Raw genomic sequence first — 12,579 nt, forward strand, 5'->3', positions numbered from 1 at the left:
TAACATTCCTGGAATGGACTGGCCTGTCCACAGGCCCGACCTGAATCCAGTGGACTACGTTTGGGCTGAGATAGACTGTCGAATTCGTTCCAGACGCCCAGCGTCCAACATCGCAACCTTCTCCGGTTATACCGAGCGAAGTGGCGCAGTAGTCAGCACACTGGACTCGCCTTCGGGAGGTCGACGGTTCAATCCCGCGTCCGGCCATCCTGATTTACGTTTTCCGTGATTTCCCTAAATCGCTTCAGGTAAATGCCTGGGTGATTCCTTTGAAAGGGCACGGCCGACTACTCCATCTTTCCCTCATCCGACGGGACCGATGACCACGCTGTTTGGTCCACTCCCCCAAATCAAACAACCAACCTTCTCTGGTTTCCACTCTTGACACAGAACAGGATGCCATTCCTCCACAGAAATCTCATTGAAGGTGTCGCCAGTAGAGTTCAAGCCGTCATAAATTCAAAGGGAGCATAATCCATTTAATTAATGTCTACTAATAGGAATCCGGGTATTTTTGATCAGATGTCATGCTTAACAGTTTGTCTGGCAGTTAAACACTTACATTTTTGTAAGTTCTGTTTGCGTTGTTTAAAATGCCAGCTTTCCTCTCGTCCGCTTTTTGAGCTCCAGGTTTACCCTTAAGCACGACTTTACACGAAATAATGGGTTTTTGAGGCCCGGAACACATCAAGTGAAGAGAGCGCCGACCGACGGCGGACTGCCCGTCCGGCAGCGGCGTCTGCCTCCGGTTTACCGATGAAATTACCATACGGGTGCGGTATCTGGCTTATGATCGCGCCAAGCTGCGCAGGAATGCGGCTAAATGGATGGAATGCGCTCCGAGTATGCGCCGCCCGCGGCTCCACGTGCTTCCAGGAAACGAGCCGAGCCGAGCGCTGCGGAGCCCTGCTGTCAGCAGCGTGTCGCCGTGTACCACCGTCTGGTCCCGCAGATTTATCTCGCTTCTCTAGCCACCTAGTCGCGGAAGTTCTGCGCGTATCGATACTATACAATGGAAAGTCATCGCCGGGGTTCGGACCTGAAACGTGATACCACCCATGCGTGCGAAATGGGAGTTACTCGGTTCGTAACCCACTGGTATAAGTAAGTACCACCTCGTATTGCGTAGGCAAGCAGCGCAGTAAAAACATTTATCAGCTTATGTGACAATGTTCTGGCAATTTCCAGATTGCTACAGGGACAACGGAGAATACTTTTCGCGAGGTTTTATCAGTCATATGCTTAGATTAATGAAAGCGTTCACTCTTTCCACATGGCCTTAACGATCGCACCGAGGTGGCTTCACCGGTTCCTGACAGATCACCGAAGATAAGCGCCGTCGGGCGTGGTCAGTAGTTGGATGGGTGACCGTCCAGGTACACCGCGCGCTGTTGACATTTTCCACTTTGACTTTACGGTAGATAGATCAGGAGGGGTAGTGGCATGGAGTCCCTGATCACCAGCTATTGAGCCAAATGTCCTGGATTCAATTCGAAGCCTCATCCGTCCATAGGATGTGGACGTTCAACTCTGCGGCCCCGTTGGTGCTCTTCGAGAGGCGCAAGCTAGGTGTCGGCATCGGACTTCACCTTCTCCTTTCTCTCTACAACTCCAGCACGAACCTGACACTGCCCTACACGCACACCCATCATAGTCACCTACACTTAACAGATACACTTTGTAAGTAGGCTGTTTAGGCTTTTATATTGGTAACACCAGGTAGCGCTCTGTATGAAAATCACTGGCTGTGCTGTGTGCAGTCTGTGGCTGGTTGGCATTGTTGTAATATTCGCTATTGTAATGTTGGGCAGTTGGATGTGAACAGCGCGTAGCGTTGCGCAGTTGGAGGTGAGCCGCCAGCAGTGGTGGATGTGGGGAGAGAGATGGTGGAATTTTTGAGAGCGGATGATCTGGACGTGTGTCCATCAGAGACAGTAAATTTGTAAGACTGGTGTCATGAAATGATATATATATTATGACTTTTGAACACTATTAAGGTAAATACATTGTCTGTTCTCTATCAAAATCTTTCATTTGCTAACTATGCCTATCAGTAGTTAGTGACTTCAGTGGTTAGAATCTTTTATTTAGCTGGCAGTATTGACGCTCGCTGTATTGCAGTAGTTCCAGTAACGAAGATTTTTGTGAGGTAAGTGATTCATGAAAGGTATAGGTTAATGTTAGTCAGGGCCATTCTTTTGTAAGGCTTATTGAAAGTCAGATTGCATTGTGCTAAAAATGTTGTGTGTCAATTTATTGATGATCTGAATAAGTAAAGAGAGAAATGTCTGGGCACGTTCAGTTTTGCTATACTGTTTGAAAATCAAATAACATAAGAGGATTAACAGCACAATCATTCATAAATTTTTCTAAGCGGACGTTTCAACTTACGCACACAGTTCTCATATTTCGCGAAAGGTGTCTATGGGCGTGAAGCATAGTGAAAACCTTACCAATTAGACGGGTGAACCTGCCTTCGGGGTCTCCCAGCCATTCGCGCCATACAACTTTATTTTTTTTTCCACGTGGTGGTCCTGTAATTGTCTCTCGGCAGGTGCACTATATTAAACAGGTCTGCATAAAGGCAGAGAAAATCCACACCTGTACTCTGCAAGGCGTATTACGGTGTGCGGGAGAAGGTACATTGTGTCACTTCCTCATTTCCTCTCCCCGTCGTGAATGGTGAGCTAAAATCTCCTTTCATGGCCTTTTTCTGAGATATATGTAGAAGAAAATAACATATAGGACGCCTCTTTTAGAAACGTCCGACCATGCATTTTTTACTGTAAATGATACCGAAATGTATAATGTCTCTCTTGAAGCGTCTGCCTCTGTAGCTATATGACAACTTCGTGATTATTGTAAAAACAACCGTAGGTTGCTGATTTGTCATTTATTTATTGTGAGTTTCGCACATGTAGGGTTTCGTCAGATAATGTTGAAATTAGTGTCCAGGGCATGTGTCACATTAAAATTAATGCCAACAGAATATGTCACATCGAAAGTAACACCAGAACGGAAGATTCTTAGGTTCAAAAATGGCTCTGAGTACTATGGGACTTAGCATCTGAGGTCATCAGTCCCCTAGAACTTAGAACTACTTAAACCTAACTAACCTAAGGACATCACAAACATCCATGCCCAAGACAGGATTCGAACCTGCTACCTAGCGGGCGCGCGGTTCCAGACTGAAGCGCCTAGAACCTCTCGGCCACACCAGCCGACGATTCATAGGTACTTCGACAAAAGCAGTCACAGCAGTAGAGAATACAACCATGTGCACATAAACATACGCGGTCCCCATGCAAGGCGGCGTTGGAACTCCTTCGGCTGTGGTAGATGACACGTGTGGACAGGGGCCGCGTATATTTACACTCCTGGAAATGGAAAAAAGAACACATTGACACCGGTGTGTCAGACCCACCATACTTGCTCCGGACACTGCGAGAGGGCTGTACAAGCAATGATCACACGCACGGCACAGCGGACACACCAGGAACCGCGGTGTTGGCCGTCGAATGGCGCTAGCTGCGCAGCATTTGTGCGCCGCCGCCGTCAGTGTCAGCCAGTTTGCCGTGGCATACGGAGCTCCATCGCAGTCTTTAACACTGGTAGCATGCCGCGACAGCGTGGACGTGAACCGTATGTGCAGTTGACGGACTTTGAGCGAGGGCGTATAGTGGGCATGCGGGAGGCCGGGTGGACGTACCGCCGAATTGCTCAACACGTGGGGCGTGAGGTCTCCACAGTACATCGATGTTGTCGCCAGTGGTCGGCGGAAGGTGCACGTGCCCGTCGACCTGGGACCGGACCGCAGCGACGCACGGATGCACGCCAAGACCGTAGGATCCTACGCAGTGCCGTAGGGGACCACACCGCCACTTCCCAGCAAATTAGGGACACTGTTGCTCCTGGGGTATCGGCGAGGACCGTTCGCAACCGTCTCCATGAAGCTGGGCTACGGTCCCGCACACCGTTAGGCCGTCTTCCGCTCACGCCCCAACATCGTGCAGCCCGCCTCCAGTGGTGTCGCGACAGGCGTGAATGGAGGGACGAATGGAGACGTGTCGTCTTCAGCGATGAGAGTCGCTTCTGCCTTGGTGCCAATGATGGTCGTATGCGTGTTTGGCGCCGTGCAGGTGAGCGCCACAATCAGGACTGCATACGACCGAGGCACACAGGGCCAACACCCGGCATCATGGTGTGGGGAGCGATCTCCTACACTGGCCGTACACCACTGGTGATCGTCGAGGGGACACTGAATAGTGCACGGTACATCAAAACCGTCATCGAACCCATCGTTCTACCATTCCTAGACCGGCAAGGGAACTTGCTGTTCCAACAGGACAATGCACGTCCGCATGTATCCCGTCCCACCCAACGTTCTCTAGAAGGTGTAAGTCAACTACCCTGGCCAGCAAGATCTCCGGATCTGTCCCCCATTGAGCATGTTTGGGACTGGATGAAGCGTCGTCTCACGCGGTCTGCACGTCCAGCACGAACGCTGGTCCAACTGAGGCGCCAGGTGGAAATGGCATGGCAAGCCGTTCCACAGGACTACATCCAGCATCTCTACGATCGTCTCCATGGGAGAATAGCAGCCTGCATTGCTGCGAAAGGTGGATATACACTGTACTAGTGCCGACATTGTGCATGCTCTGTTGCCTGTGTCTATGTGCCTGTGGTTCTGTCAGTGTGATCATGTGATGTATCTGACCCCAGGAATGTGTCAATAAAGTTTCCCCTTCCTGGGACAATGAATTCACGGTGTTCTTATTTCAATTTCCAGGAGTGTATGTTCGCGTGGTCGTATTCTCTTCTGCTGTGACTGCTTTTGTCGTTGTACCTAAGCATCTTCCATTCTAATGTTCCATTGGGTATGACATATACCCCTGGCTTTAATTTATCATCCGATGAAGGCCTATCCGGGAAAACCGCGTAATAAATAAATCACAAATCTGCAACTACGGCTCTTTCTACAATCCGCTTAAAGTAAGGAGTGGAAGATTTTTTAACACCATGATGCTTTCACCTGTACTAAAATAACCTGTAACGAAAAGTGAAGCTCTTCTTAGGATCTCCACTGTTTTTCGTGATGCTATACGTTAAGGGTTGTAACACCTCCGATTTATGTATCCCGCTCGATCGGGATCTGAATAGCAGCCCAAGTAAATATTAATTAATGTGACCATGTGCCTAATGGGGCTGGCAATCGGATTTGACTGCTACGGAGTTGTTACATTCCAATTGTCCTTCTCAAATGCTGTAATAATGAAATGTCTGGTAACAAGGAGAACAACAACACAGCTTCACTAATCAAGACCTATATTCGTCTCAGAAACACAAGAAAAAGGAGACAGCCACTGCCTTCGTCATACATATTTAATAACAGCTAATCTCAGCACAGGCTTCCTTGCTATTCATTATCGTCACACGCAAATTCAATCACTGTAATCCAACACTGCAATCCAAATAATGCCGGCGCGGTAGACGCGAAACCAGAAATATAGGCACGGAAATATCACTGATCACTCTCGTAATTGTACGTCTTCACTTTCCCGTATTATTCTAACACAAAGGGGTTAAACCGCGGCGATGGCCACTCCCTTTGTCGGTCAGCCTAGTATTACCGCAACAGGCCTCCACACGGCTCGGCCTGCAACCTGGGAACTGACTCACTCAACTCTCGCACTCGCAACACACTATCGATTGTTTGCCCTGTCGACCTGTGCCGAGTGCAAACTTATAGTAAGGGCCTACGGACCCCTTACATCCCCGCCCTCGAAAACTTCTTTGGAGCCACCGGCGTAAAAGAATCGGCAAGGGAAATACATTGCTACATCTGAACAAAACACATAGTGTAAATAATTAATGAAATTACAATTCGCCAAATAATCCCTCGACTCCGGTAGTGGGCTGCCTCCACAATAATATTCTACAAAAGGTTATTACATCTCATAAACATGACATTGTCCAAATTACAATTTTTTATATCAAACAGCAATAGTCCTCTGTAGTCCAATATTGAATGAAACACACAACATACAATCAAAAATTATTACTTGAACACATGACATATGAACTATTATACTACAAATTAGTTGTTACGGGTTTTATACCCATTCTCAGGTAATCGTCGATATGAAATTGTTGTTGTTGTTGTGGTCTCCAGTCCTGAGACTGGTTTGATGCAGCTCTCCATGCTACTCTATCCTGTGCAAGCTTCTTCATCTCCCAGTACCTACTGCAACCTACATCCTTCTGAATCTGCTTAGTGTATTCATCTCCTGGTCTACCTCTACGATTTTTACCCTCCACGGTGCCCTCCAATGCTAAATTTGTGATCCCTCGATGCCTCAAAACATGTCCTACCAACCGATCCCTTCTTCTAGTCAAGTTGTGCCACAAACTCCTCTTCTCCCCAATCCTACTCAATACCTCCTCATTAGTTACGTGATCTACCCACCTTATCTTCAGCATTCTTCTGTAGCACCACATGTCGAAAGCTTCTATTCTCTTCTTGTCCAAACTAGTTATCGTCCATGTTTCACTTCCATACATGGCTACACTCCAAACAAATACTTTCAGAAACGACTTCCTGACACTTAAATCTATACTCGATGTTAACAAGTTTCTCTTCTCCAGAAACGCTTTCCTTGCCATTGCCAGTCTACATTTTATATCCTCTCTGCTTCGACCATCATCGGTTATTTTACTCCCTAAATAGCAAAACTCCTTTACTACTCTAAGTGTCTCATTTCCTAATCTAATTCCTTCAGCATCACCCGACTTAATTTGACAACATTCCATTATCCTCGTTTTGCTTTTGTTGATGTTCATCTTATATCCTCCTTTCAAGACACTGTCCATTCCGTTCAACTGCTCTTCCAAGTCCTTTGCTGTCTCTGGCAGAATTACAATGTCATCGGCGAACCTCAAAGTTTTTACTTCTTCTCCATGAATTTTAATACCTACTCCGAATTTTTCTTTTGTTTCCTTTACTGCTTGCTCAATATACAGATTGAATAACATCGGGGAAAGGCTACAACCCTGTCTCACTCCATTCCCAACCACTGCTTCCCTTTCATGCCCCTCGATATGAAATATGCAATTCTAATTATAATACATCAGAAAACACATTGTAAATAAACATTCTTCTTTTTCAAATGTCCGTTTAAGAACTAAATGTTCTAAACATGTCCTACTCAACTACATAAAGGAGCTTGAACACTCTCATTTCAGACATTTGCCCTAATCGAGTTCCCCTTCCTCATCTGGGTTATCCCTGTTCTCGTGTGAGTAGTACCTTTTTATGTTTTCCACATGTTTCTTACCATGCACTCTCTTTGTCCGTGCATATTCCAACTCCACAGTGTTAGGACGACCAATTTTTATAATCCTGTATGGTCCCTTATAAACGTGGTTGAATTTATGTATTTCAGAGTTTATTTTCTTTGATTTTGCATGAACCTTTACTAGTACCAGGTCTCCCACTCGGTAAGTTATCGGTTTCACTAGCTTGTCGTGTCTTTCCTGTCTTTTCCTAACCTTCTCCTTCATACTTAATTCCACTAGCTCCAATTTCCTTTTCCAAGTTAATGAACTTCCTGGTGGGTAGACTACCAACTCACAAAAAATACTGTCGGGTTCTTGATTGAGCAATACTTCACATGGTGCAAACCCTGTGGAATCATGTGGGAGGTGATTCCTGACCCATTCAAATTCTTCCAGATATTCTTTCCATGAACCATGCTTCCTATGACAGTATGTTCGGCATAAACAGTTCAATTCCTTCATTGTTCGTTCTGCAGGGTTAGAAGCTGGCCTATACCTAGAAATGGCAATTGGCTCTATTCTGTGCTCATTTAGCATCTCTGTCCACTCCTTTGACCTAAATTGTGACCCATTATCACTCAAAATTCGCTTAGGAATACACACCTTTTGAAAAAAGTCTTTCTTAAAATGGTTAATGATGGCTCTACTAGTAGCTTTCTTCAACGGGTAAAATTTTATGTACTTGGAAACCAGTTCTTCTACTACTAAGATTTGTGTGTAATTCCCTCGTGAGGCAGGAAGTGGCCCAAAGAGATCCACTGCAACTATGTCCTTAATTGCTGTTGGTACAATTGGATGCATATATCCTTTGTGCTGTAGTGTAGTCGTTTTAGATTTTTGACAGGTGTCACATGTACTCAGTATCTTACGTATAAGCCTTCCCATGTTGTTGAATGCACAATCTAACTTCAACTTTTCCAGACACTTCTTTGGTCCATAATGCGCATTACTACAGTGCGTATACCAAATTAATTTTTCTACCACATGCTCAGGCACACACAGTTTCCAGTTCTCCTCACTCTCCTTGTTTCTTTTGTAAAGTATCCCATTATGAATATAATAAAATGTGCGAATTCTGTCCTCTCCTGCACGCCTGTATTTCTTTTTAATTGTCTTTAATCTCTCGTCCTCGTTCTGTTCCCTGCGCACATTCTTTAGGAACTTCCTTATGAATTCTTCATACTGTACTCCCTTCATCAGGTTAATTCTAACTCCTTCTCCTTCTGGCCTGTCCACCAACATTCCTCTCGAGTCAGCTGGTAATCTTGATAAAGCATCAGGTATTATATGCGTTGCTCCTGGTTCATAAATTATCTCGAAGTCATAGTCTTGTAATGCCAGGGCCCATCGCGTTAGTCTGCTATGCCTCAACTTGCTTGTGGTCAGAAATGTAAGGGCCTTATGGTCAGTCACTACTTTCACATGCCTCCCGGCCAAATAATACCGGAAACGCTTAAGCCCCCACACAATTGCCAATGCCTCCCTTTCAGTAATCGAATAATTCCTCTCCCAAGCATTTAAACTTCTGCTACCGAACGCTATTGTTCTTACACTCTCATCATTTCCGCTCCTCTCCATTTGGTACAAATGTATTCCTAGTCCATAGTCAGAGCTGTCTGCTCCTAAATAAAAATCCTTGGAAAAATCTGGGTGGTACAATATGTCTGCACTATATAGTGCTTCCTTGATATTCTCAAACTCGGTTTGGCACTCTGCACTCCAATGCCACGGCATCCTCGCCTTGGTCAATTCCCTCATACTTGGGGCATTAAGTACAGATCCTTTGACAAATTTTCTATAAAACTCACAAACCCCAAAGAATGCTCGCAACTGCTTCTTACTATGGGGGGTCGGAAAATTTCTAATAGCCTCCATTTTACTAGGATCAGGATAGATACCCTCCTTGGATATTATATGGCCCAGGAATTTTATCTTTGATTTGCCAAATTCCGACTCGTCCAGGTTTACAGTTACCCCTGCGGTTTCAAAAGCTGCCAAGATTGCATCCAATCTATTCAAATGTTCTTCCCATGATTCGCATGCTATCAAGAGGTCATCCACGTAGACGGTGACCTTTTTAAGTAACTCCTCGCCTAGTATCTTATCCATCGCTCTTATGAATTCAGACATTGACACATTAAGCCCAAATGGCAACACTCTAAATTGATAGCACCTTCCTCCATAAGTAAATGCTGTATACTGGCGGGACTCTGCGGCCAGTGGTATTTGCCAGTAACCAGCAGTTAAGTCGATACTACTAAGCACCTTTGCTCCTCGGAATTTTTGAATCAGTTCTTCTATAGTCTCAGGTTTGTCCCGCTCCGGCTCGATGATTTTGTTCACTGTTCGTGCATCCAAAACTATCCTCACCTTTCTATCCTTCTTATCAACAAAAAATAGGAGGTTGTTATATTGACTTTTGGCCCTTTCTATAACACCAAGGTCCATCATCCTCTGTATCTCTTCATCTACTGCTCTTCGTTTCGCTTGGGGAATGGAATACTGTTCTATATTGAACGGTTTATGGTTCTTTATCTTTAGCTTACACTCCACCCCTTTCATGATACCTGGCCGTTGAGAAAATACCTTACAACGCCTGTATAATACTGCGCCTAATTTCCTCTTAGTCCCCTCATCTAGGTGTGTCATCTCCTCCAACTTTTTACTGATCTTATCCTGTTTATGTCTATCCTCTCGTGCTAATCCCTCAAGGTATATCAACACTTCTTCTTCTAGTTCCTCTTCCCCGTATCCCATGGTGGGTTCCTCTTCATGACACAAATTTATCCTTCTGAATTCCTCCTCTTCTTCGATTGCACTCCCCTCAGCAAACTTTAATTTCTTCTCCTCTCCCTTTCTTCGTTTGACCTTGATAGTGCCTTCAGCAAAACTCACTACTGCATCAACTTGATTCAACCAATCTATCCCTAAAATAATTGATGTGTTCAATCCAGCCACTACCAAAAATGTTGCTTCGTATTCTTCTCCCTCTATCTCGAAGGTAATCAACACTTGTTCTTTAATAGGTTTACTCCTTGCACCCAACGCATTCACAATTCTCACTCCACTCACCAGGAAACTAGGCAAGCTAATGTTTGCTTTTAGTACCTGTTCATATAATCTCTTGGATATTGCACATGCTTCACTTCCTGTATCGACTAATGCCTCGATATTCAGTCCACATAGCTTGTTTCCTATCATGGGTAGCATGGGTTCTTTGGGAATCCTACTTCTTTCTTCCAGTAGATCTTCTCTCAGATCTCCACCATTGTCGTGTCTTAGTAGGTTTACTCTGGTCCTTGTAGCTCTCACTCCTGACCGGACCTCATCTGGAGTGTCATTCAGTTTTCTGGTCTCTCCGCCTCTTCTATATGCACTGTGTCATTCATTCGCCTATCCCATCCTCTCTCATGATCTCTTGGTTCTTCACTCCTTCTCCAATCATTTCTCCATTGCCATTCACCACCATGGTTCCTGTACCTATGGCCACCGCCTCTTCCTCTATAATTAGACGAATTACCAAAATGACTCCTTGGGTCATTACTTCCCCCTCGGTTTTGATCATTAGCTTGATTGTGTTCCTGTGATCGAACAGATTCCAATTGTTCCAGTATTTCCATCAAGGCCCCCCCTATCTTTAATTAGGCTCCCGGATACAGTTTCTTGCATTCTCCAGCTCATTCTTCTTTTTATCGCTGATATCATTACGTCATCACTCAGGGGTTGTTCCAAGGTCTCGTTCAATTCCCACAAATGTTTGGCAAACTCTCTCAACGTTCCTCTCCATGTACTAAGTGACTTGCAGTGGAGTGGGTCCTCAATTGCTGCACACTGATGACTTTTGGACCAGTATTTCTTCAAGAATTCCTCTTCAAACTGATCATAATTAGTAGTCCCTTCCTTCTTCCTGACTCCCCAAGTGAAGGCCTCACCTTCCATTCTATCTATTGCAATTTGAATCTTGCCTGAGTCTTTAAGATGTGCTGGGAAAACTCCTTTTAACCATTTCATAAATATCATTGGGTGCAACCCTCCTTTCGGTCTAAATTTCTGCCCTGTATTATTTTGGACGTACCGATTATCACTGCTCATCAAGGTAACGACTCTGCCTTCCCCAACGGTTAAAGTGGCATTGCTAATTCATTTATCAATTTCTTCCGTCTTGCTCTCCAATTGCTGCACTCCCTGTTCTGATTGCCTGACGTCCATTGCAACCCTCTTGTTATCCTCTTCTCGTTGCACGGCTATAGCATTCCTCAGATGGACAGCCAGTTGGTTTTGCTTATCTCCTATCCCCTTAACCGCATCATTGCATTGTTTCTGCATCTGCGTCACCTCGGCGATTCGATGATTGCAATTTGTTTCCACTTCGTTGATTCTTTCTCCCAATTCGGCTTTCGTTTCTTCAATATCGTCTTCCACCTTTTTTGTTAACTTTCCTTCCATCTTCTCCACGTCTCCCTGGACTTGGTCTATGCTCTTCTGTAGCTTCCTCTCTCTCTCGTCGATGTCCATCTTCAGTCGTTCTTGTAACTCCTGCATTTCCTTCTTCAGATTACATTCTATCTTCCTTTCTGATGTTTTGAGCTCTTGTGTTAGAGTTTCCTTAAATGACTTTTCTAAGCTTTCTCTATTTTCTTGTAAACCCTTCTCTAATGATGCGTTAGTTTGTTGTAAACCTTTCTCTAATGATGCGTTAGTTTCTTGCAAACCCTTTAGTGATTCTCTTGTTTCTTGTAAACCTTTCTCTACTGATTTGTGGAATTTTTCTTCCCTCTCTCTAGTTTCTTTTAGCAAGGCTGCCAACATCGATCGTATATCTGCATCCTCTGAAACTGGCTTATTTCTCGTCGTTTGTCCCAGTGTCTCAGGATAACTAGTTGAATGTGCTGATGGGCTTCCTAATGACAATCTATAATCACTGATTCCTGAATCATCTCTGTCTTCCTGTTCTATCCCTTTCCTTTCAACTACTGCCTCACAAACCTGCTTATCTTCAGTAGACATGTTTGGTTTTTTTTTTTTTAATGCACAGGCAAGTAATATAAAATAACCTCTAGCAACCCAAAACGCTCCTAATTACCACGAAACTAATCAAACAGTACCTGAAGTATTTTTCAGTTAATCCCAAAATTGATACAATATGTATGAATACCAAACATAACAACTCTCAAAACCTAATAACTTCAAATATCAATTCTCACATACACAGCTTATGTAAAATGTTCTAAACAAGATAAATCA

At 44.5% G+C, this 12,579-nt stretch overlaps 1 protein-coding gene across 1 annotated transcript; it reads right to left on the bottom strand.

Annotated features, from left to right (window-relative positions):
* Positions 1-11,475: 11,475 nt before the first annotated feature.
* On the bottom strand, positions 11,476-12,342 carry LOC124566302 (golgin candidate 3-like). Its single transcript, XM_047131027.1, has one exon. The coding sequence runs from the start codon at positions 12,340-12,342 to the stop codon at positions 11,476-11,478; it is 867 nt and encodes a 288-aa protein (XP_046986983.1).
* Between the last annotated feature and the right edge of the window lie 237 nt (positions 12,343-12,579).

The sequence above is a fragment of the Schistocerca americana genome, chromosome 1 (genome assembly GCF_021461395.2).
Source record: "Schistocerca americana isolate TAMUIC-IGC-003095 chromosome 1, iqSchAmer2.1, whole genome shotgun sequence".
Lineage (NCBI taxonomy): Eukaryota > Metazoa > Arthropoda > Insecta > Orthoptera > Acrididae > Schistocerca > Schistocerca americana.